The 25,863-nt window shown below is 39.1% G+C and overlaps 1 protein-coding gene across 1 annotated transcript in view; it reads right to left on the minus strand.

The window, feature by feature from the left end:
• LOC133552607 (putative methyltransferase NSUN7) overlaps positions 1-19,287 on the minus strand; it is an 87,594-nt gene extending 68,307 nt beyond the window's left edge. Inside the window, exons 1-3 of the mRNA XM_061899899.1 lie at positions 19,187-19,287; positions 16,295-16,353; positions 1,122-1,249 (exon numbers count right to left, since the gene is read on the minus strand). Of these exons, the coding sequence (XP_061755883.1) occupies positions 1,122-1,237 (116 nt within the window). The 5' untranslated portion in view covers positions 1,238-1,249; positions 16,295-16,353; positions 19,187-19,287. The remainder of the gene's footprint in view (positions 1-1,121; positions 1,250-16,294; positions 16,354-19,186) is intronic.
• Between the last annotated feature and the right edge of the window lie 6,576 nt (positions 19,288-25,863).

A 25,863-nucleotide genomic window follows, 5' to 3' on the forward strand; every position in this document is an offset into this window, starting at 1 on the left:
GTAGCAGCAGCAGTATTAGTTGAAACAAGAGTAGTAGTAGCAGGAGCAGCAGCAGCAATATAAGTAGTAGTAGTAGCAGAAGTAGTACTCGTAGCAGGAGCAGCAGAAGTAGTATTAGTAGTAGCAGCAACAGCAGTATTAGTAGACGCAATAGTAGTAGTAGTAGTAGCAGCAGTATTAGTTGAAACAACAGTAGTAGTAGCAGGAGCAGCAGCAGCAATATAAGTAGTAGTAGTAGCAGAAGTAGTAGTAGTAGCAGCAACAGTAGTATTAGTAGTAGTAGTAGTAGCAGCAGAAGAAGTGGTAGTAGTAGCAGCAGTTTTAGTTAAAACAGTAGTAGCAGCAGCAAAAATAGAAGTAGTAGTAGTACCAGAAGTATTAGTATTATTAGTAGTAGTAGTAGCAGCAGCAGCATTAGTAGCTGCAATAGTAGTAGCAGCACTATTAGTTGAAAAAACAGTAGTAGTAGCAGTAGCAGAAGCAAAAAAAGTAGTAGTAGTAGCAGCAATATTAGTTGAAGCAACAGTAGTAGAAGCAGCAGCAGAATCAGCAATATAAGTAGTAGTAGTAGCAGGAGCAGCAGTATAGTAGTAGCAGAAGTATCAGTAGCTGCAGCAGCAGTATTGGTAGTAATAGTAGTAGTAGCACAAGTAGTAATAGTAGCAGGAGCAGCATTAGTTGCTGCAATAGTAGTAGCAGCAATAGTAGTAGCAGCAATATTAATTGAAGCAACAGTAGCAGTAGCAGCAGCAGCAGCAATAGAAGTAGTAGTAGTAGCAGAAGTATCAGTAGCTGCAGCAGCAGTATTAGCAGTAGTAGTAGTAGTAGTAGCAGAAGTAGTAATAGTAGCAGAAGTAGTAGTAGTAGCAGCAGCAGCATTGGTCGCTGTAATAGTAGTAGCAGCAATATTAGTTGAAGCAACAGTAGCAGCAGCAGCAGCAATAGAAGTAGTAGTAGTAGTAGAAGTAGCAGTAGCTGCAGTAGTAGTGGTAGTAGTAGTAGTATTTGTAGCAGTGATCCCTTTCCTAACCTTATTGAATGATCAGCTGTTACGATGTCAGTTCCGAGGAAGCAGGAAGCAGGAAGCAGGAAGTAGAAAGCAGAGCATGTGCAGTACTCACCTGAGCAGAGACTGCTGCACATCCCTGACTTCCTGAATGGAAGTTTCTCTCCTCTTCTTGTGTGGGAGGAACTTCCTGTCCTGCAAGTCATACAGCATGACAGCAAAGAGGCTCATCTGATCGTCGGGCTGGAGGGCAACAAACCACAAGCAAGGCTGTTATTTTGGAGACTTGAAGAGCAAGACAAAGGTAATGTAGTATGATTCCGGAGAGTTCTACGGCTCCATTAGAGACACAATAGCATCTTCTTCCGGGCTGGAAGCTCAGCCACCAAACTTGGCGCCGTCACACTGACTTATGAATATGACTTTCCCAGGGAAATATGAGCACAATGGGCCAGATGGTGCTGCTGTAATTATGGGCCAAAATATTATTTCACAAAACTCCAATCCCGCTAAAATGTGCCTGAACATAAAGCCATTTAATGTTTAACGACAAAACCTTTTTATGTTTTTGCATCAAATACGCACTCCATTTTTTATTTTTTTGGGAACAAACAGCATTCAACACGAAACTGCAGCTATGCCGTACATAACTGAAGAAGCAGACAGTTAAACTGAGCATGTGAAGTATTCATACTTTTAAATATCTTAATAAAGTCATGGGATGTAATAAAAATATGCATATAATCTGGGGCTTTCAAAATAAAGTGCATAATATATCAGCACTTCTATCTAAAAATGTGCACTTTAAATTATTACGAACCCCATTTCCATATGAGTTAGGAAATTGTGTTAGATGTAAATATAAACAGAATACAATGATTTGCAAATCCTTTTCAACCCATATTCAGTTGAATATGCTACAAAGACAACATATTTGATGTTTAAACCGATACACTTTTTTTTTTTTTTGCAAATAATCATCAACTTTAGAATTTGATGCCAGCAACACGTGACAAAGAAGTTGGGAAATAAATACTGATAAAGTTGAGGAATGCTGTTCAAACACTTATTTGGAACATCCCACAGGTGTGCAGGCTAATTGGGAACAGGTGGGTGCCATGATTGGGTATAAAAACAGCTTCCCAAAAAAATCCTCAGTCTTTCACAAGAAAGGATGGGGCGAGGTACACCCCTTTGTCCACAACTGCGTGAGAAAATAGTCAAACAGTTTAAGAACAACGTTTCTCAAAGTGCAAATTGCAAGAAATTTAGGGATTTCAACATCTACAATCCATAATATCATCAAAAGGTTCAGAGAATCTGGAGAAATCTCTCCACGTAAGCGGCATGGCTGGAAACCAACATTGAATGACCGTGACCTTTGATCCCTCAGATGGCACTGTATAATAAACCGACATCAATCTCTAAAGGATATCCCCACATGGGCTCAGGAACACTTCAGAAAACCACTGTCCTAAATACAGTTTGTCGCTACATCTGTAAATGCAAGTTAAAGCTCTACTATGCAAAGCGAAAGCCATTTATCAACAACATCCAGAAACGCCGTCCGCTTCTCTGGGCCCGAGATCATCTAAGATGGACTGATGCAAAGTGGAAAAGTGTTCTGTGGTCTGAAGAGTCCACATTTCAAATTGTTTTTGGAAATATTCGACATTGTGTCATCCGGACCAAAGGGGAAGAGAACCATCCAGACTGTTATCGAGGCAAAGTTGAAAAGCCAGCATCTGTGATGGTATGGGGGTGCATTAGTGCCCAAGGCATGGGTAACTTACACATCTGTGAAGGCACCATTAATGCTGAAAGGTACATACAGGTTTTGGAACAACATACGCTGCCGTCCAAGCGCCGTCTTTTTCATGGACGCCCCTGCTTATTTCAGCAAGACAATGCCATGCCACATTTAGCACGTGTTACAACAGCTTTGCTTTGTAAAAAAAGAGTGCGGGTACTTTCCTGGCCCGCCTGCAGTCCAGACCTGTCTCCCATCAAAAATGTGTGGCGCATTTCGAAGCGTAAAATACGACAGCTGAGACCCCGGACTGTTGAACGACTGAAGCTCTACATAAAACAAGAATGAGAAAGAATTCCACTTTCAAAGCTTCAACAATTAGTTTCCTCAGTTCCCAAACATTATTTGAGTGCATTCAATTGAATATGGGTTGAAAATGATTTGCAAATCATTGTATTCCGTTTACATTTACATCTAACACAATTTCCCAACTCATATGGAAACGGGGTTTGTATGTTTCTGCAGCACTTTGATACATGCAATATTATGTTATTCAAAATCTGCACTTCAGACTTTACTGTGCCCAAGTTTTGAGCAAATAAATGATGTGCACTCAAGTAAAACAATGTAAAAATGTTTGTGTATGACGCTTAAGCAAATTAATTAACTCATATGTATCACGATCGGTGGTCTAGATCATGTTTTGTTTAGTTATGTTCTGTTAGTTTTGGACTCCATTAGTTCCTGTTTTTGTGCACCCTTGTTTGATTTAGTTTCCATGACGACTCATTAGTTTCACCTGCCTCATGTGTTTGGATCACGCACCTGCTTTTATCCAAGGCTATTATTTAAGCCTGTTTTTGACAGTCGTCCTGGCGACATTACTCTGTAATTGCTCTGTTCGTGCCATAGACTCTATCCTATCCATTTTCTACCGCTTATTTTCCTTTGGAGGTCGTGGGCTATAGACTCTAAGTTTTGTTTATGCATGCCACAGTTTAGCGAGTTTTTGTTTGTTGTCCATAGTTGTGTAAGTTTTGGTTTTTGTATCGTGCACTAAGTTGTGCCTTCGCCCTGTGTGGCCTTTATGTTTGTATTCTTGAGTCTAAAACAGTCCTGGGCAATTATTTTGACTCAGGGGCCACATTTAGAGAAAAAAAATGGGTCTGGGGGCCGGTATATCAATTTTTAGGAACACTATAACAAAACCTCACAATAATGTCTGATTGAATGCTAAAATTGTTATGGCAGACTGAATTTTAAATTTTTCTATGAACGATAAAACACTGAATATTGACAAAATATGAACGTCACACCCCCTCTCAATCGACATATTTTACAATCAAGTGAAACGCAACAAAAATGCAACAAACAGTGAAATATGAACGCGAAGGGTACAAAATAATCCCACCTACAATCTGATATATATGATATTTGCCGAATTTCCCCCAGGGGTCAATAAAGTACTTTCTATTCTATTTCATACATCACTAAGCTTTAGAACTTTTTGTTGTGAAAATCTCCTTCCGCGTCCGTGGAAACGCTTCCCACCCACACTGCTTGGTGCCTCGTCTGAGCTGCTGTGATGTAGATGACCATTGCAACTAATTAAATGACCATAGTAACTAATTAAATTACCATAGTAACTAATTAGATTACCATAGTAACTAGTATATCATGCAAAACCGCAGATTCCAACCATTGAAATACTTTGTATAGTTGAAGAGTTACGGTCATTAGAAAACATGACAGTACATCATAATGCCAGCTACACTTTCCATCTTAAAGATCTAAAAAAAAATTGGGGGGAATGTCCGACAGGCCAGACTGAAAAGCTCAATGGGCTACATGTGCCCCCCGGGCCTTCTTTTCCCAGGTCTAGTCTAGAATGATTAAATATGTTCCTACCTTCACGCCTGGCGGGAATAGTCCGCTTGCATCCCGGGAGAACAAACCCCGCAGTAAGCTGCGACCCCCCCGTATTGACATTATGTTGTACATATGGTGAATGTTTATATTTAACTTGGAGAAAGCTAACCACCAGGTTTAAGTAGATAATGGTTATGCCCACAATAAAATAAGGAGCCTTAATTGGACTGGAATTAGCTCTCTCTGAAGAAAAATCAATAAAACCAGGCTTCAGAATACAAAGGTTATAGCCCTATCCTGGAGGAGAGACTCCATGTTTATCTTAACATCAACCTACAAGTTATGGTATAAATCTGTTGTCTTCCCACTCGCTTACACACAAACATCTCCTTACATGGTCAGGTTGTACTCTCCTCAATTAACACACACCCAGACAGAGAAAGAAGGAATATAAGACTGCGGTTCGGCTCCTGGCAGCGCAGTGGGACAAGGGTTAGTGCATGTGCCTCACAATACGAAGGTCCTGGGTAGTCCTGAGTTCACATTTCTTTCTGTGTGGAGTTTGCATGTTCTCCCCGTGACTGCGTGGGTTCCGTCAGAGTACTCCGGCTTCCTCCCACTTCCAAAGATATGCACCTGGGGATAGGTTGATTGGCAACACTAAATTGGCCCTAGTGTGTGAAAGTGAGTGTGAATGTTGTCTGCCTATCTGTGTTGGCCCTGAGATGAGTTTGCGACTTGTCCAGGGTGTACGCGCCTTCCGCCCGAATGCAGCTGAGATAGGCTCCAGCGCCCCCCAAAACCCCAAAAGGGATGAGCGGTAGAAAATGGATGGATGGATGGATGGATGGATATTCAACATATGGTGAATGTTTATATTCAACTTAGAGAAAGCGAACCACCAGGTTTGAATAAATAATGGTTGAGCCCACAATAAATTAAATTGCCTTAGTTGGACGCATGTGGACTGGAATTAGCTCTCTCTGAAGAAGCATTAAAACCAGGCTTCGGAATTCAAAGTTCAACCTATAAGTCATGGTATGCATCTGTTGTCTTCCTACTCACTTATACACGATCATCTCCTTACATGGTCAGGTTGTACTCTCCTGAATTAACACACACCCAGACAGAGAAAGAAGGAATATAAGAAGGTGGTTCGGCTCCTCCAAGTTAGGAGTCCTTCATTTGTGACTTAACCTCCTCCAGGTACTGCAGTCCTGTATAATGACACTCGCTTGCAGTAAAGCGGTGAAATAACTGAAAACATGTTTGTCTATCTGTGTTGACCCTGTGAATGCCAAGAGTGGGCGAAACATTAGTCGGAGTAATGGGTGGCTATTTTGAAGAAACTAGAATATAAAACATGATTTCAGTTATTTCATTTTTTTTTTGTTAAGTACATAACTCCACGTGTTCATTCATAGTTTTGATGCCTTCAGTGATAATCTTCAATGTATAAAGAAAACACATTGAATGAGGAGGTTTGTCCAAACGTTTGGCCTGTATTGTATATTTATAAATAAAGTACCAACAGTTTGTATATTACATTAGTAGCAGAATAATTTACTTCAGTCTCCGCCCTGAGATGGGTAGGTTGGGAGTTCAAACCCCGGCCGAGTCATACCAAAGACTATAAAAATGGGACCCATTACCTCCTTGCTTGGCACTCGGCATCAAGAGTGGGAATTGGGGGTTAAATCACCATAAATGATTCCCAGGCGCGGCCACCGCTGCTGCTCACTGCTCCCCTCACCTCCCATGGGGTGATCAAGGGTGATGGGTCAAATGCAGAGAATAATTTCACCACACCGAGTGTGTGTGTTACAATCATTGGTACTTTAACTACTGCACTTGGATGTTGGTCATCGCGGTGGTGTTTGATGAATGATTGGCCCTACTGAGCTACTGTACTTGAATTTTGCTTATTATGGTTGTGGTAGCCATTTTTGTTTTATTTATATTTCTCTATGACTGCATATTCATTATTAATTTTTTTAATAGCCATGAAAATATATTGCAAGTTAATTTATTGAATTAGAAAGCGTCATTTAAAGCACAGGTGGAATTGATTGCACAGAAAAAAAAAATGTCTTAAGTCCTCGTTCGAGTTGAAATCTTGGAGCTGAGGGAAAATTCCTGGTGATGGGGTTGCTGGACAACAGTGAAAGTGCAGTAAAGATGTGGGCTGTGTTTAGTCGCCTCGGCAACGGGACAAAACAAAACAAAACGGGGCCTTTTTGGACTAACTTGACCCATTTTAAACTTAACGACTTGAAGAGATCGTCTGGCTTTATATTCCTGCAGTTGCATGGTTCAAGTAAGCTGCTTCTTACCACGTGAAATAGCGCCTCACTCATGGCGCGCTCAGTCTCTAATCCCAACAAAGGTGAAGTGCATGTTCAAGGACGTAAAAAAAAGGAACCATGTATGAGATGGATGTTTCCTCTGCTTCATTTCACACGGAGCGTGTTCCTATTCCGGCGTACCTTCATCCCACGTCGTCCTTCAATTCCCCCCCAGGATTTAGGGTTCATTTTCTCCCTCCATTGTGATCAAGCACGCCAGAGGCCCTTTCACAAGCACAAATCTATCTATTTGGCCTTTATTCCCCTTTTATTTCCCGCCGTACCCTGATGCACGCCACTTTCACCTCCACTCTCCATCAAGGTTGAGCTTTATAGACGGCGGCAGCGTAAAAGAAGCTGGGAGACATTTCTAACGTGTGTCGCATTGTGTCCCAGCTTTTACTGTCTTTCCTGAAGGATGCAGAGTAACGACCAAGTGTGTGTGTACATGTGTATGTGGCCCCGAAAGGGACAAGCAATCGAAAATTGATGCATGGGTGTGTGTGTTTATCCATCTATGGCAGACATGGGCATTCTACGGCCGGCGGGCCACATCCGGCCCTTTGTGCGTCCCTGTCCGGCCCGCGTGAGTCCAATCAGAAATTACAAAATACATTTGAAAAAGTATCTATGTCGAGTGTGCAATACAACGGTGCTGCTTTTGTTTTAAAAAGCGTTATTAGGGACTGAATGTCCCTTCGGGACAGAGGACCCTATTGTATTTCTAAGGTTTTATTATAATTATACCGCCGCCTCTTTGAGCTGTAATTTGACCCCCTTAACATGCTTCAAAACTCACCAAATTTAAAAAACACACATCAGGACTGGCGAAAATCAAAAAACCAAAACTCAAAATTGCGCTCTAGCGCCCCCTAGGAAAAAATACAGACAAAACTGCTTGTAACTTCCGCTAGGAATGTCGTAGAGACATGAAACAAAAACCTCTATGTAGGTCTGACTTAGACCTAGATTTCATACACTGACCTCCTTCAGCAAAAATCAACAGGAAGTTGGAAAAAAACCCTTCAAAACAAAAGTTTTCTAAAAAAATGTAATTTTTGCCTCTTTGAGCTGTAATTTGACCCCCTTAAAATGCTTCAAAACACACCAAACTGGACACACACATCAGGACTGATGAAAATTGCTACCTAACAAAAAACCAAACCCCAAAACTCAAAATTGCGCTCTAGCGCCCCCTAGGAATAAAACACAGACAAAACTGCCCCTAAGAAGAAAACACAAACAAAACTGCTTGTAACTTCCGGTAGAAATGTCGTAAAGACATGAAACAAAAACATCTATGTAGGTCTCACTTTGACCTACATTTCATTTATTGACATGCTTCAGCAAAAATCAACAGGAAGTTGGCAATTACCCCTTCAAAACAAAAGTTTTGTCAAAACCCGTCACCTTTTTTCAAACATTATCACCTCTGAGCGCGTTTATTGTGTCAGCTTCAAACTCGCACAGGAAAGAGATTGAACCCTTCTGATTAAAAGTTGCGCAAAGAGTTTTTCTTACTGCTCCGGTTTAGATTTTACGAGCCTTCAAAGAACTCCTGCGCTGATGCTGCTGCGCTGCTGCCGTCTGAAGATGGCCGCTTAAAAGCAGGAAGCAGCAGCGTGACCACACAATGCAGAGAAGGTAGGTACTGTGCGGGTAAAGATATGTTGACTGGGTGTAAGAAGGAAGCACCAGTTTGACTCCAGGATACAGAGAAGGTAGGTAAAGTGCAGGTTAAGATATGCCGTCTGGGTGATGGCAGGAAAGCACCAGCGTGTATGGGTGAAAGAAAGAAGCACCAGTGTGACCCCAGGATTCAGGGAAGGTAGGTAAAGTGCAGGTAAAGATATGTTGAATGGGTAAAGGCAGGATACAGCAGCAAAAGTCGGTCCCGTCCATCGCTGCTTGCAGCTTTAATCTGTATTACTTCCGTGTGGACGTATGCTCGTGCGCGATTGTGAGTGAATGTGAACAGTGGCAAATCACAAATTGCAAAATAAATTAAAAAAAACATCTATGTCGTAAGTGCAATACAACTGCGCTGCTTTTTTTTTTTTTTAAGTGTTATCTATGGGCGTATGTCTGTGTGTACCCTGTGAGTGAAGGTGCACAGTGACAAGTGAGGCACGGTTACCCCTGAGACGCTAAAAAGATAAAAGTTGATGACGAATGTCGTGTTTTCAACAAGACATGGACTGCCGAGTATTTCTTTACAGGAATTAAAGATAAAGCCGTGTGCTTAATTTGTGGTACACAGGTTGCTGTGTTTTAAGAATATAAATTTGAATCGCCACTACACGACGAAGCACGAGGAAAAATACCGGAATCTGTCTGATGAAAGATGCGCAAGGGAAGCTGATGCGTTGATGGTAAAACTGCAATCCCAACAAGGACTTTTTGCCAAATTTCACACCCCCAGATATGCAGCAGTCAGGACTAGTTTCGTCATTTCTCACAAAATCGCCAGAAAAAGTAAGGCGTTTTCTGACGCAGAGTTTATTAAGGAGTGCTTATTGGACTCTGTTGCACTGATATGCCCGAAGAAGAGGGGCGCATTTGAGAACGTGTCACTCTCCCGACGCACTGTAACGATGCGGGTTGAGACCATTGCTGGAAACTTGGAGCTTCAACTGAAGAACAGAACGGCCGACTTTGACTGTTTTTCGCTGGCTTTGGATGGGAGCTGCAATGTACGTGACACCGCCCAGCTGCTCATCTTCTTACGTGGGATAACTGCAGTCTTTCAAATCACGGTAAAAATGTTGGACTTTTAAAGAAGATGCAGGATAAAGTGACATAAATTGACATTTTTGCATTGTATTATACATCAGGAAATGTTGTGTAAGACAGTGTTAAAAATAAAACCATCAAAAGCAATGTGCTTTTGTATAAAGTTAGGTTAAATGAAATTATTATTATTATTTATCTTACGGTATATCAAAAATAATTTGAGCAAAATTCAATTGAAATATTGTCGGTGTGGCCCTCCAGCAGTCCTCAGGTTGCTCATGCGGCCCCCGGTAAAAATGAATTGCCCACCCCTGATCTATGGGCTATAGCGGGGGTAGGGAACCTATGGCTCGCGAGCCAGATCTGGCTCTTTTGATGACTGCATCTGGCTCTCGGATAAATCTGAGCTGACTCTGTTAACACAATAAGTAATGAATAATTCCACTTGTAATCAAAGTGTTAAAAATAACGTTCAAAATATAAAGCATGCTCATGCAGTTGAATCCAGCCATCCTTTTTTTGTACCGCACTTGTTCATGAAGTTCCATTAAGGGTAAGAAGTGATTTATTTATTATTGGTTAGTTTAGGGCTCGCCCTCCTTGGGGTTCTTCAGACCACCAAGCACCGACATGAGAGCCTTTTGTTTGTTTTTTTATTTTTCAATAAGTCTCTCAGTTGCTTTCCAGCAATTGTTTTTTTTTTTCTCTTTCGTTCTCGCTCGCACTCTGGCTCCAGCCCCAACCCCGTCTCTCCTCCTGGCTGCTGCTTATAAACAGAGCGATGGGTGATTAGATAACAAGGCCCAGGTGGGCTATCTACGCAACTGTCGCCGATTTCGAGGCCTGTCCTGGCAACATCCCGCTTCGCTGCAGGCCCTCAGGCCACGCCCCCTCCACAGTTAGCTTCAGAATAACAATGTTATTACAAAGAATAAGAGACCTATTATACTCTAGAAATGTTGGTCTTACTTAAAAATGCACGCGTTTAGTTGTGTTCAGTGTTGAAAAAAATATTATATGGCTCTTACGGAAATGTATTTTAAAATTTTGGGATTCTTGGCTCTCTCAGCCAAAAAGGTTCCCGACCCCTGGGCTATACGATTGTCTGTTCAAACATCCCCTACTTGTATTTTACTGTACATGCGCTAATGATAAACAACAAAGCACAAAATGTATATCAATAAAATAACCTACATCATTTCACGACCCAACTAAAATTGACCATTTATTTTTTTATTTTATTTTATTTTTTTACCCTTTATTTAGTATGTGCAACGTTGGTTTTTAAAAGCATTTGTGAAGTCAAAGATGATGTTCCCTCTAATAACAAGTTAAATATTTTATTATAGTTCTCGAATGACAGCAGTCATCTTCATGACATTATTTCCCGAATATAAGTGATTTGGCCCACTTTACAGTAAAAATAACAAAAAAATAGTGTTCTTTAATGAGCTAGTATTTGTTTTGCCTGAGTGGGAATCCTACATGGGATAAAAATGTTTACCCATTTCGCATTATGTTTGAGTTCCCCTTAAAACATTCATATGTTGCACAATAAGATGTAAGCATGGGATAAAGTGGACATTCCTGTAACTTTCTGTCTGTAAAATATATAATTGTATTTGCATTTCTGTAATCTAGTAACAGCATTTCATGAAGACTTCTGTGAATGAACATTCAACACTGAAGTCTCGAGATCAACATCAGATCTATCCGTCAATCAAAAGTTGTATTACTTTTTATGTTTTTGTTTTACGCCCTTTTTGTCAAAGAAAACTTAGTTTTTACATGGCAACACACAAAATATGCAATATTTCCCCAAAACATACTTTAAAGTGGAATATTTGATGTGAAGTATTTGGAGCTTTAAATAGATCAATAATTCATAACAACATTGATTTTAATTAATTATAATTTTTTGAGCAATGTCAGTTTAAGAAAAAATCTAACTAAAAATATTGGGGATCCAAAAAACCCCAAACTTATTAAAGGCCTACTGAAAGCCACTACTACCGACCACGCAGTCTGATAGTTTATATATCAATGATAAGATATTAACATTGCAACACATGCCAATACGGCCTTTTTAGTTTACTAAATTGCAATTTTAAATTTCCAGCAAATTTCTTGTTGAAAACGTCGCGGAATGATGACGCTTACATGTGACGTCACGGACTGTCAGGAAATATGAGCGCTGCACCACTCGCGGCTAAAAGTCGTCTGCTTTAATCGCATAATTACGCGGTATTTTGGACATCTGTGTTGCTGAATCTTTTGCAATTTGTTCAATTAATAATGGAGACTTTAAAGAACAATGCTGTTGGTGGAAAGCGGTGGATTGCAGCTGTCTTTAGCACCGAAACACAGTCGATGTTTCTTTGTTTGTTGTGAAGCGGAGCGGTCAAGCAAACATGTTTTCTCTACGTCAACCAGCATGTTTTTTGGATGGGGAAATTGTGATATACTGTATATCTTACCAGAGAAATCATTGGATTATTCGTCGTCCTGCAGCAGCGGCAGCTGGGAGCTTGGCTCCTCGGCTTCTCTCTGAGACACTTCGTGTTCACCGCAGCCATCCGACCTCGAGGTATGTCTTTACAATCTTTTACAATCTTTAAAATCTCACTAAAACACTATTAGAACAATAAGCAGATAAGGGATCTTCCAGAATTATCCTAGTAAATGTGTCAAACTACATCTGAAACGCTCACACTGCCGTCGCCCGGAGCTCTTTTTTTTTCTATTCCTTCACTATCAATATCCTAATTCAAGAATCTTTCATCTTCGCTCAAATTAATGGGGAAATTGTCGCTTTCTCGGTTCGAATTGCTCTTACTGCTGGTGGCTCCCATTAAAAACAATGGGAATATGTGTGGAGCCCTGCAACCCGTGACGTCACGCGCAAATACTTCCGGTACAGGCAAGGCTTTTCTATTAGCGACCAAAAGTTGCGAACTTTATCGTGGATGTTCTCTACTAAATCCTTTCAGCAAAAATATGGCAATATCGTGAAATGATCAAGTATGACACATAGAATGGACCTGCTATCCCCATTTAAATAAGAAAATCTCATTTCAGTAGGCCTTTAAAGTGTTAAAAATAAATCCTTTTATTTTTCTAACATTCAACACTGAAGTCTCTAGATCAACATCAGATCAATTAAAAGTTGTGTTACATGTTTATGTTATATGCCATGTTTGTCAAATATAACTTTTTACATGGCAACACACAAAATATGCAATATTTCCCCAAAACATAGCCTTAAATAGGTCAATTAATTTTAATTTATAATAATTTTTTGAGCAATGACAGTTTAAATAAAAATCTATATAAAATGATTGGGGATCCAAACTGGCCGAAACTTATCAAAGTGTTCAAATAAATAATGCTTCTTTTTTTTTTAACATTTAACACTGAAGTCAGATCTATCCGTCGATTAAAAGTTGTTTTACTTTATGTTTTTGTTAGATGCCATTTTTGTCAAAGAAAACTTAGTTTTTACATGGCAACTCCCAAAATATGCAATATTTACACAAAATATACCTTAAAGTGGAACATTTGATGTGAGGTAATTCGAGCGTTAAATAAGTCCATAATTTATGACAACATTGCTTTTAAGGTAATGCGCAAGGACAGTTTAAAACATTTTTTTTTACTAAAATTATTGTGGATCCCAAATGGCCCAAACGTGTTAGTCTTACAAATAAATCATAATTTTAAAAAAACAACAACAATTTTCTACATTTAACACTGGAGTCTCTAGAGCAGGGGTCACCAACGCGGCCCGCGGGCCCCAGGTCGCCCGTACGGACCAGATGAGTTGCCCGCTGGCCTGTTCTAAAAATAGCTCAAATAGTAGCACTTACCAGTGAGCTTGCCCAATTTATTAAATTGTATTTATTTACTAGCAAGCTGGTCTCGCTTTGCTCCACAATTTTAATTCTAAGAGAGACAAAACTCAAATAGAATTTGAAACCCAAGAAAATATTTTAAAGACTTGGTCTTCACTTGTTTAAATAAATTCATTTATGTTTTACTTTGCTTCTTATAACTTTTAGAAAGACAATTTTAAAGAAAAAATACAACCTTAAAAATTATTTTATGATTTTTTTTAAAATATACCTTTTTACCTTTTAAATTCCTTCCTCTTTTTCCCTGACAATTTAAATCAATTTTCAAGTACTTTTATTTTTTTTTATTGTAAAGAATAATAAATCAATTTAATTTTAATTCTTCATTTTAGCTTCTATTTTTTCGACAAAAAATATTTGGGAACTATTTCTTCAAACTTATGATTAAAATTAAAAAAAAATATTTTGGCAAATCTAGAAAAATCTGTAGAATCAAATTTAAATCTTATTTTAAAGTCTTTTGAATTTCTTTTAAAATTTTTGTCCTGGAAAATCTAGAAGAAATAATGATTTGTCTTTGTTAGAAATATAGCTTGGTCCAATTTGTTATATATTCTAACAAAGTGCAGATTGGATTTTAACCTATTTAAAACATGTCATCAAAATTCTAAAATGAATCTTAATCAGGAAAAATTACTAATGATGTTCCATAAATTCTTTTTTTTAATTTTTTCAAAAAGATCCGAATTAGCTACTTTTTCTCTTCATTTTTTTCGGTTGAATTTTGAATTTTAAAGAGTCGAAATTGAAGATAAACTATGTTTCCAATTTTTTTTTTTTTTTTTTTTTTTTTAGTGTTTTCTCCTCTTTTAAACGTTCAATTAAGTGTATTTTTCATCATTTATTCTCTACAAAACCTTCCGTAAGAGGAAAAAAAATGTACCACAGAATGACGGACAGAAATACCAATTTATATATATATATATATATATATATATATATATATATATATATATATAGAGCGTGTCCAGTGTGAACAGCAGGACATATATACACATACATACATATATACATATATATATATATATATATATATATATATATATATATATATATATATATATATACATATACATATACATATACATATATATATATATATATATATATATATATATATATATATATATACACACACATTTACCTTTAATAAATAAATAAATTATATATATATATATATATATATATATATATATGTATATATATATATATATATATATATATATATATTAAGATGATCAGTGTTTCCACAAAGATAGATATCATTGATTATTAACAATAACATAGAGTTAAAGGTAAATTGAGCAAATTGGCTATTTTCTGGGGCGGCATAGCTCGGTTGGTAGAGTGGCCGTGCCAGCAACTTGAGGGTTGCAGGTTCGATTCCCGCTTGTGCCATCCTAGTTACTGCCGTTGTGTCCTTGGGCAAGACACTTTACCCACCTGCTCCCAGTGCCACCCACACTGGTTTAAATGTAACTTAGATATTGGGTGTCACTATGTAAAGCGCTTTGAGTCACTTGAGAAAAGAGCTATATAAATATAATTCACTTCACTGGCAATTTATTTAAGTGTGTATCAAACTGGTAGCCCTTCGCATTAATCAGTACCCAAGAAGTAGCTCTTGGTTCCAAAAAGGTTGGTGACCCCTGCTCTAGCTCAACATCAGATGTATCTCTTAATTAAAAGTTTTATTCATTTATGTTTTTGTTTCATGACCTTTTTGTCAAAAAAAAAAAAAAACAACATTTCTTTCATGGCAACACACAAAATATGCAATATTTCCCCAAAATATAATCTAAAGTGGAATACTTGATGTTAAGTAGTCGGAGCCTTAAATAGGTCAATTTTTCATAACAACATTAATTTTGATTCATTATTATTTTTCAGGGCAAAAACAAGAAAAAAAACAGCCTGCGTGACAACTTTGTGTTACTACAGTCAACATTGCAACATTTTCTCCTTACTTTTCTCCTGTTTGCTTTTTTATTTCACTTTTTAAAGTTGTTGTGCGAGTAGTATTTTTTGTTAGGTCATTTAAAACAAATAGCTGCAAAATTTCCCGCGGGCCGCACATTGCACACCCCTGGTGTAGACCATCCAGACTAGCGTCCAGCAAAGCATAAGAAGCCTGTCGTCTTTCCACGTTTATGGGAGGTGTTAAAAGTAAGTCCTCCTGCGTTTTATAGGACGTCTTTGTTCAAACAGAAACATCTGGATGTTAAAAGTCACGACAATCTGGCTGGGGACAGATATGCTAAAGACTTGATGAGAAACGCACCCAAACGCCACATGCTGGCCTATGACACGACAAGGGAGTGATTGGGACGGAGGAGGACGTAAAAAAAAAAAAAAAAAAAAAGACTTTGGCGTGCATGCGAGGAGTGAGGAGTGGCTGCATGCATGACGTCAGTGATTGGAGGCTGCAGAGCAGAACAAAGAGCGTGTGCAGTGTGAACAGCAGGACATGAATATTGGAACACGCTGCAAGCTTTGCGAGCGAGGGCGTGGAAGAGAGGATGCTACACACACACACACACACACACACACACACACACACACACACACACACACACACACACACACACACACACACCAGGGACGAGGGATCAAACTCAGATGGAAATGTCTTTCATTGGGACAAATAGATGTCGAGAACTGTAGTGTGGAGCTCACTTACTATTAGGTGGGAGAGGAATGAGCCACTGTCGGTAATAATGTCCTCCAGCAGCTCTTGGTCTGTGCAAGAAGACAAAACAACACTTAGGAGTGATGGTAATAGATGATGCATTACAACCAAACATATCCTATTATAGAAAGCCTGGATTTCCTTGAAAAGTCTCATTCATTTAGACACAAAGACAAGATTTCCTTAAATATGTTTTAAAACAGGGCGTCATGGGACAAAATGCAGTCATGGCTGCCCTCTGAGGGCCGCTTTTGACTAACAAACATACACAAAATAACGTTTATATATATATATATATATATATATATATATATATATATATATATATATATATATACATATATATATATATATATATATATACACATATATATATACATACATATATATATATACATACATACATACATCCATCCATCCATTTCCTACCGCTTATTCCCTTTCGGGGTCGCGGGGGGCACTGGCGCCTATCTCAGCTACAATCGGGCGGAAGGCGGGGTACACCCTGGACAAGTCGCCACCTCATCGCAGGGCCAACACAGATAGACAGACAACATTCACACTCACATTCACACACTAGGGCCAATTTAGTGTTGCCAATCAACCTATCCCCAGGTGCATGTCTTTGGACATACATACATATACACACACATATATATACATTATACATACATATATACATAAATATACATATATATACATACATATATATGTATACACATATATATACACCGGTATACACACATACATACATATATATATATATATTAGGGCTGGGCAACGATTAAAAATTGTAATTGAAGTTAATCGCACTATTCCTCCAATTAATCGTGATTAACTGCATTGTATACGCAAAGCCCAATAATGAATTCAAAAGTAGTGTGTAGTGCACCTTTATTGGAATATTCTCCCACATGAACAAAAGCACCAAAACATTTGTTGTGCAAACACAATTTAAATCAGTCCTTTTTAAACAGTAGCAGTTAAATAGCATATTTTATGAAAATCAACTCAAAAAATGTAAATACAAACATTTAAGCTTATTGCCACTGCAATGGTATTTAAGTTATCCTGTTTGTTATGGAAAATAAATATAATCTACATACAAATCTCTGAGCCACAATCATAACATCTGAACAGGCAATTTCTGAGGTAACAGCAGAAACATTTTTTTTTATCAGGGATCTTATGTTTAAAAAACCTATATTATAGGTAGTGGGCTGTTTTAGGGAAGTTTTGATCAAATTATCCGTAGTAGCAATATTAATAATGTTGTGTTTATTCTGCGTAGTGCACTTAAAATAATTATGACCATATCTAGGTATTGATATGATGGGAATTTTCCGATTGTTTGCTTGGTGCTTTGATAAACTGAATGCATCATATACATGGTACTATATTGTGATGTTATGAGCCAGGGGAAAAAAGAACTACCCTACCCAGCATGCAACAGGAGTGACGAGCATTCGCGGTAGCTTGGTATAGGTTGTGTCGCCATGACGGCATCTTGTATGTTGTGATATGCACGCTCTGAAAGTAAATGTTAAGAACTCAGCCAACACGCCTCATCTGCATTATTCATAAATAGACAGACAACACATATACTCCGCTGCTTCACAGGCCGCTGGATGTAGCCGGCAAAGTATTCCCATGCTAGCTAGCCGGTCTAGCAAGCACGTGTCATTCAGTCCAAAACGGCCCGATCTATCCACATCCAGAATTGTCTGGCGGTCGTAAGTGATCCCGGAGTGACCACGCTGTAAGCCAGCCATGAAATTTGCAGAATTGTCCGGTATTTTTGCCAAATGTTCCATCTTTACCAAGAGCCCCTCGACGCTAAAGCCCATCCGGGCGAAGCCATCTTTTTAAGAAAAGGCGTTAACAAAATAAAAGCATGTAAACAACATACGCAAATGTGCGATAAAATAATTGTCGGCGTTAATAGATTGATGAGTTAACTCGTAATTAACGCATTAATTTGCCCACCCCTAATATATATAGATATATATATACACACATACATATATATATATACATACATACACACACACAAAGTATATGAGTGTTGCATTTGTCATTTTGGAGTTTTGTAGTGTTCTATCTGTTCCTGCCTTCTTGGCCATTGTTCTGCTGTTGGTTCTGTTTGTAGACCTTGCTGGGCCTGATGAGGGGGCGGAGCCAGGAGTCACACCTGACACTGATGAGACTGATCATGTTCTGCCTGCTGCGTCTTTGCAAGTATTTTTTTATTTATTGTACTTTTTTTTATCGTATCTAGTTTATTTTTCATTTTTCGCTACTAGTTCCGCCTTCATGCCATGTTTTTTTAGTCACCCTTTTCCCCAAGCAGCATAGCTTTGCCTTTAGTCCGTGGACTATTTGCTGTTTATTCACAGTTTTGTATTCCTTCCAAGCCTCATATTTCACTTTAAGTTGGAACTTTTTGTTGTCATTTTGCCTTGTCAGCTATTATGGAATAAATCCTCTTTTTTTGTGCAACCTATCTGCTTTGCTTTTGGGGTTCCTGCCTCACGACACCTGACACCGGCAGCTAAATGACAACATAACAGCCGTAAAGTGGCCCGAAAAAAATAAAGTTCTGCACATTCTTTTTCTTCCTTGAGTATGTCAATAAGTCACTATTAGGTCAAAGAAAGTTGCAAGTACCAGCATTTCATTAAAAAAGTTGTGAAGCACTTAAATGTAATTACAGTGCTTAAATACCACCAAACAATTCACACATTCGACGCTCTACTCCTTAACTAATGATATTGCGCAAAAAAAATACTTAAAACAACACATGACTTATACTCACAACATTATTGTGTTAACTTTTAAAGAATATTTACACTATAAATAAACAGAGCAGTGAATTACTATTACCTTCTCAATCAAAAGTCCGAAGGAAGAAGAAGTAATCACCCGAAAAAACAGCAAAGACACTTCCCGCACTGGGACATCCGGTTCTTCAAAATAAAACCAATACTTCAAAATAAAACATACCACCCTGTCTAGTTCATAATATAGCGCAGGGGGGTCCAAACCTTTTCCATTGAGGGCCACACACAGAAAAATTGAACCATGCGGGGGCGTTTTAATATTTGTCATTTTCAAACCATAACAAAATATAGGGATTCTTTTTTTTTTTTTTTTTTTACCTTTACGACTCCCAGAGACCATAGAGCAGGGGTGCCCATTACGTCGATCGCGAGCTACCAGTCGACCGCGGGGGGTGTGTCAGTCGATCTCCAGCCAGGCATTTAAAAAAAATAGACCTAAAAATTAGTGATCATCAATCTTCACCAAGACGTCACTTAAATGACATTCACGGTACCGGAGGGTCTTGTGAGATGACGCTGGCTACTGCAAGATCATTATTATGAAAATATGACCGAGAGGAAGGCGAGAAACACTTTTTATTTCAACAGACTCTCGCGCCGTACCTTCCGTCAAAACTCTAAAGGCCGACTGCACATTTCCTATCTTCACAATAAAAGCCCTGCTTCATGCTGCCTGCGCTAACTAAATACGGAGTCTCGGAAAACTGGCGTGCACAAGCGATCCCTCAGAAAGCTGGCGTGCACATCACTTGTGCACGCCAGCTTTCCGAGACTCTTATTTTGTTAGCGCAGGCAGCATGAAGCAGGGCTTTTATTGTGAAGATAGGAAATGCGCAGTCGGCCTTTAGAGTTTTGACGGAAGGGACGGCGCGAAAGTCTGTTGTAATAAAAAGTGTTTCTCGCCTTCCTCTCTGTCATTTTTTCAAAATAATGAACTGGCAGCAGCCGGCGTCATCTCACAAGACCCTCGGGTGCCGTGAATGTCAATCAAGCAAGCTACGGAATTTGCCGCCAATGTTTTTCTTGTAAAGTGTATGGAAGCTGGATGAATTAGATGCCAAAAACCAACCACTTTCATGTGGTATTGTACAGAAAGGACAACTTTTTTTCTCCTCCATTTGAAAATGTGGGCGTTATCATCATGACTGTCTGATTCCAATCAATGCAAGTCATCAGAATCAGGTAATACACCAACTTATATTCTTGTCTTCGTGAAAGAAAGACGTCTATATGTGTTACACATGCTTGTGTTATCATTAAACACATTTAAGTTGTTTACAAAAATGTCTCTTTCATAAATAAATAAATATAAATGATATATATAAATGAGGTAGATCCCCTCGAGTTGGTCAATTGAAAAGTAGCTCGCCTGCAGAAAAAGTGTGAGCACCCCTGCCATAGAGGGTCTCCGTCATTAACATGTAAAAAATAAGTCAAATTATTATTTTCATTTTTTATGTAACGCTTACAATAAATCTCTATTAACTTCAGGTTGATATAAAGTAAAAAAGAAAATAAAAAAGGATTTATGCCTTTTCAATCAAAGACAACTTTGTTTTTTATATAATATTTGTAAAACTGAAATATTGCCCAAAACATTCAGAAAGCAATGTTTGATCTGAAGTAATTGAAACCCTAAAAAGATCAATAATGCAGGACACCATTGATTTAAAGGTATTATTATTTCTGAGTATTCACAGTGAAAAAAGGAATAAAATCCCACTAAATATCTTTGAAGTGAAGTGAATTATATTTATATAGCGCTTTTTCTCTAGTGACTCAAAGCGCTTTACATAGTGAAACCCAATATCAAAGTTACATTTAAACCAGTGTGGGTGGCACTGGGAGCAGGTGGGTAAAGTGTCTTGCCCAAGGACACAACGGCAGTGACTAGGATGGCGGAAGCGGGGATTGAACCTGCAACCCTCAAGTCGCTGGCACGGCCGCTCTACCAACCGAGCTATACTGAGGTCCCCCACTCATAAAGTGATACATTTTTATTATTATTTCTTTTACTTTCAACACTTAAGTTACGAGATCAACTTCAGATATATCTGTCGATTTTACGTTTTAAATTTTATTTTGTTGGTTTTATGCTCTTTTCACAAAAAAGGCAGTTTTTATATTGCAACCATAATATTTTCCACATAAAATATTATAAAGTGAAATATTTGAAGTAATTGTCTTAAATAGGTCAATAATTCATTTATTAAAATGAAAAAAAATAACTTTTTTGATTTATTTTTAGCATTGGCAATAAGAGCAAAATAAAGACAAAACCCCTGATAAAGCTCAACCGCAAACCGGAGTATTCAACAAAGTTGAATTGAATTGAATTGAAATATTTAATTCAAACCTGCACAGTACAACTAAACACAGTTTTGTTTTTTTTTGTTTTTTACATGTTGGCAAAGATAAAAAAAAAAAAAAATACCAGATCCGCCCGGAGTTCCTTAGGATCTGGATGCTGTGGAGCATCGTGTGGACATCTTTCATCTCCGTAATATCGCTAAAATTCGCTCCATTCTGTCCACTAAAGACGCCGAGATCATTATCCATGCGTTTGTTACGTCTCGCCTCGACTACTGTAACGTATTATTTTCGGGTCTCCCCATGTCTAGCATTAAAAGATTACAGTTGGTACAAAATGCGGCTGCTAGACTTTTGACAAGAACAAGATAGTTTGATCATATTACGCCTGTACTGTATATACCTTTATATACATATATACATACATATATACCTATACTGTATATACCTTTATATACATATATACATACATATATACCTATACTGTATATACCTTTATATACATATATACATACATATATACCTATACTGTATATACCTTTATATACATATATACATACATATTACGCCTGTACTGGCTCACCTGCACTGGCTTCCTGTGCACTTAAGATGTGACTTTAAGGTTTTACTACTTACGTATAAAATACTACACGGTCTAGCTCCATCCTATCTTGCCGATTGTATTGTACCATATGTCCCGGCGAGAAATCTGCCTTCAAAGGACTCCGGCTTATCAGTGATTCCTAAAGCCCAAAAAAAGTCTGCGGGCTATAGAGCGTTTTCCGTTCGGGCTCCAGTACTCTGGAATGCCCTCCCGGTAACAGTTCGAGATGCTACCTCAGTAGAAGCATTTAAGTCTCACCTTAAAACTCATTTGTATACTCTAGTCTTTAAATAGACCTTTTTAGACCAGTTGATCTGCCGCTTCTTTTCTTTTTTCTCCTATGTCCCCCCCTCCCTTGTGGAGGGGGTCCGGTCGGATGACCATGGATGAAGTACTGGCTGTCCAGAGTCGAGACCCAGGATGGACCGCTCGTCGGGACCCAGGATGGACCGCTCGCCTGTGTATCGGTTGGGGACATCTCTACGCTGCTGATCCGCCTCCGCTTGAGATGGTTTCCTGTGGACGGGACTCTCGCTGCTGTCTTGGATCCGCTTGAACTGAACTCTCGCGGCTGTGTTGGAGCCACTATGGATTGAACTTTCGCAGCATCATGTTAGACCCGCTCGACATCCATTGCTTTCGGTCCCCTAGAGAGGGGGGGTTGCCCACATCTGAGGTCCTCGCCAAGGTTTCTCATAGTCAGCATTGTCACTGGCGTCCCACTGGATGATAATTCTCCCTGCCCACTGGGTGTGAGTTTTCCTTGCCCTTTTGTGGGTTCTTCCGAGGATGTCGTAGTCGTAATGATTTGTGCAGTCCTTTGAGACATTTGTGATTTGGGGCTATATAAATAAACTTTGATTGATTGATTGATTGATTGATTGAAAAGGATTGGCAAATCACTGTATTCAGTTTTTATTTACCATTTACACAACGTCCCAACTTCAATGGTTTTGGCTTTTCTTTAACGCCTTCGCATAGTGAACATGAATAATAAACTATTTCTATTTGCACAGGCATCCAATTGTAAGCTTTTAATCACTAATAGTATCCATTGATGTTCCAGTTTCCCAGTCAAATGCATATTTATAAATCCCAACGCTAAACTAAGTAGTTTGGATGATAAACCCCACTAACCTGTCACATTAATGTGCTTTAAAGTGCTTCATCCCGACAGTGCTGGCACATTTTTACCCCCACACCCACTCCCCGTGAACACAATGATGGAAATAAACGAGGCAAATGAGGAATGGATGAACGCTAATTAAGCCCCAAATAAGCGTTTAATCACAGGAAATTAACCTCAGCCTAATTGAATTGTCTTTTTAAATTGAATTAGGAGCGTTTGGAGAGGCCCGTCTCCCTTTTTGTGCACACAGTCTCGCCACGCCTGCAGCTTTTGGTTAGTGAGCCGGTCTCAAACATCCACCAGAAAATGGAACTGTACCACGACTGAAGCAACATTCCACATAAAAAACCCATTCCATTTACATTTAATAGAAAATAATTGTCGTTTTACATGCGGGAAACAAGGTGAAATGCATTTAAATGGGAAATAAAATTAACAAATGAGCGTTTTAATATCACTTTTAACTTTGTTGAAGACTCTGGTTTGTTAATGTAATAGTGTGATGTTGTTACGCTATATCAGGGGTGTCCAAAGTGCGGCCCAGGGGCCATTCAATCAATCAATGTTTATTTATATAGCCCCAAATCACAAATGTCTCAAGGGACTGTACAAACCATTACGACTACGACATCCTCGGAAGAACCCACAAAAGGGCAAGGAAAACTCACACCCAGTGGGCAGGGAGAATTTACATCCAGTGGGACGCCAGTGACAATGCTGACTATGAGAAACCTTGGAGAGGACCTCAGAAGTGGGCAACCCCTCCCCTCTAGGGGACCGAAAGCAATGGATGTCGAGCGGGTCTAACATGATACTGTGAAAGTTCAATCCATAGTGGCTCCAACACAGCCGCGAGAGTTCAGTTCAACGCGGATCCAAGACAGCAGCGAGAGTCCCGTCCACAGGAAACCATCTCAAGCGGAGGCGGATCAGCAGCGTAGAGATGTCCCCAACCAATACACAGGCGAGCGGTCCATCCTGGGTCTCGACTCTGGACAGCCAGTACTTCATCCATGGTCATCGGACCGGACCCCCTCCACAAGGGAGGGGGGGGACATAGGAGAAAGAAAAGAAGCGGCAGATCAACTGGTCTAAAAAAGAGGTCTATTTAAAGGCTAGAGTATACAGATGAGTTTTAAGGTGAGACTTAAATGCTTCTACTGAGGTAGCATCTCGAACTGTTACCGGGAGGGCATTCCAGAGTACTGGAGCCCGAACGGAAAACGCTCTATAGCCCGCAGACTTTTTTGGGGCTTTAGGAATCACTAATAAGCCGGAGTCTTTTGAACGCAGATTTCTTGCCGGGACATATGGTACAATACAATCAGCAAGATAGGATGAAGCTAGACCGTGTAGTATTTTATACGCAAGTAGTAAAACCTTAAAGTCACATCTTAAGTGCACAGGAAGCCAGTGCAGGTGAGCCAGTACAGGCGTAATGTGATCAAACTTTCTTGTTCTTGTCAAAAGTCTAGCAGCCGCATTTTGTACCAACTGTAATCTTTTAATGCTAGACATGGGGAGACCCGAAAATAATACGTTACAGTAATCGAGACGAGACGTAACAAACGCATGGATAATGATCTCGGCGTCTTTTCAACTTATATTCACGTGAATAGACTGCAAAAACAACATATTCAACGTTCGAACTGATAAACTTTGTTATTTTTCACAAATATTAGCTCATTTGGAATTTGATGCCTGCAACATGTTTTTTAAAAAGCTGGCACAAGTGGCAAAAAAGACTGAAAAAGATGGTGAATGCTGATCAAACTGTTGTGATCACGGGTTGTTGTTTTGTTTCCATTTTTGTATCACTCTGCGTCTGACTCCTTAGTTCCTGTTTAGTCTGTCACCATGGTTACATATTAATTCCACCTGCTACTCTCTGTTCCCGCATACCTGTTTTTCTTAATAACCATCCTTATATAAGCCAGACCTTTCTGTTCATTCATTTTGGGACTTTAATTTGCCTTTGCGCAACAAGGGACGACTGCTTTGTATGTACAGTATATGCTCGCTAGCTTACACGCTACGCCTTTGTTTTATTCTAGCTCTCATGCTAATGATTTGTTTTCCCTTTTTCGTGCCTGCGTGCCAAGTTTAGTTTTTCTGTTTGTATTCCTAGCTTCCATGCTAGCGCCATTTGTTTGCCTTTCTGCTTAGGACCAGTATTTTTTGTTCCTAGCCCTTTTATATATTTAATAAATACTTTTTAGCTTACCTTACGCTGTGTTTTTGCCCGACGCTTCCTTGGAAGAACGAACCCGGCATCATTATGACACACAAGTCTCACACTAACACTTATTTGGAACATCTCACAGGTAAACAGGCTAATTTGGGAACAGGTAAGTGCCATGATTGGTTATAAAAGCAGCTTCCAGGAAATGCTCAGTCTGTCACAAACAAGGATGGGGCGAGGGTCACTCACCACTTTGTCAACAAATGCCTGAGCGAATTGTCGAACAGTTTAAGAACAACATTTCTCAACCAACTATTTGCAAGGAATTTAGGGATTTCACCATCTACGGTCTGTAATATCATCAAAAGGTTCAGAGAATCTGGAGAAATCACTGCACGTAAGCGACGGTATTACGGTTCTTGAATCCCTCAGGCGGTACTGCATCAAAAAGCAACATCAGTGTGTAAAGGATATCACCATGTGGGCTCAGAAACA

This window comes from Nerophis ophidion, linkage group LG05 (genome assembly GCF_033978795.1).
Source record: "Nerophis ophidion isolate RoL-2023_Sa linkage group LG05, RoL_Noph_v1.0, whole genome shotgun sequence".
Taxonomy (NCBI): Eukaryota; Metazoa; Chordata; class Actinopteri; order Syngnathiformes; family Syngnathidae; genus Nerophis; species Nerophis ophidion.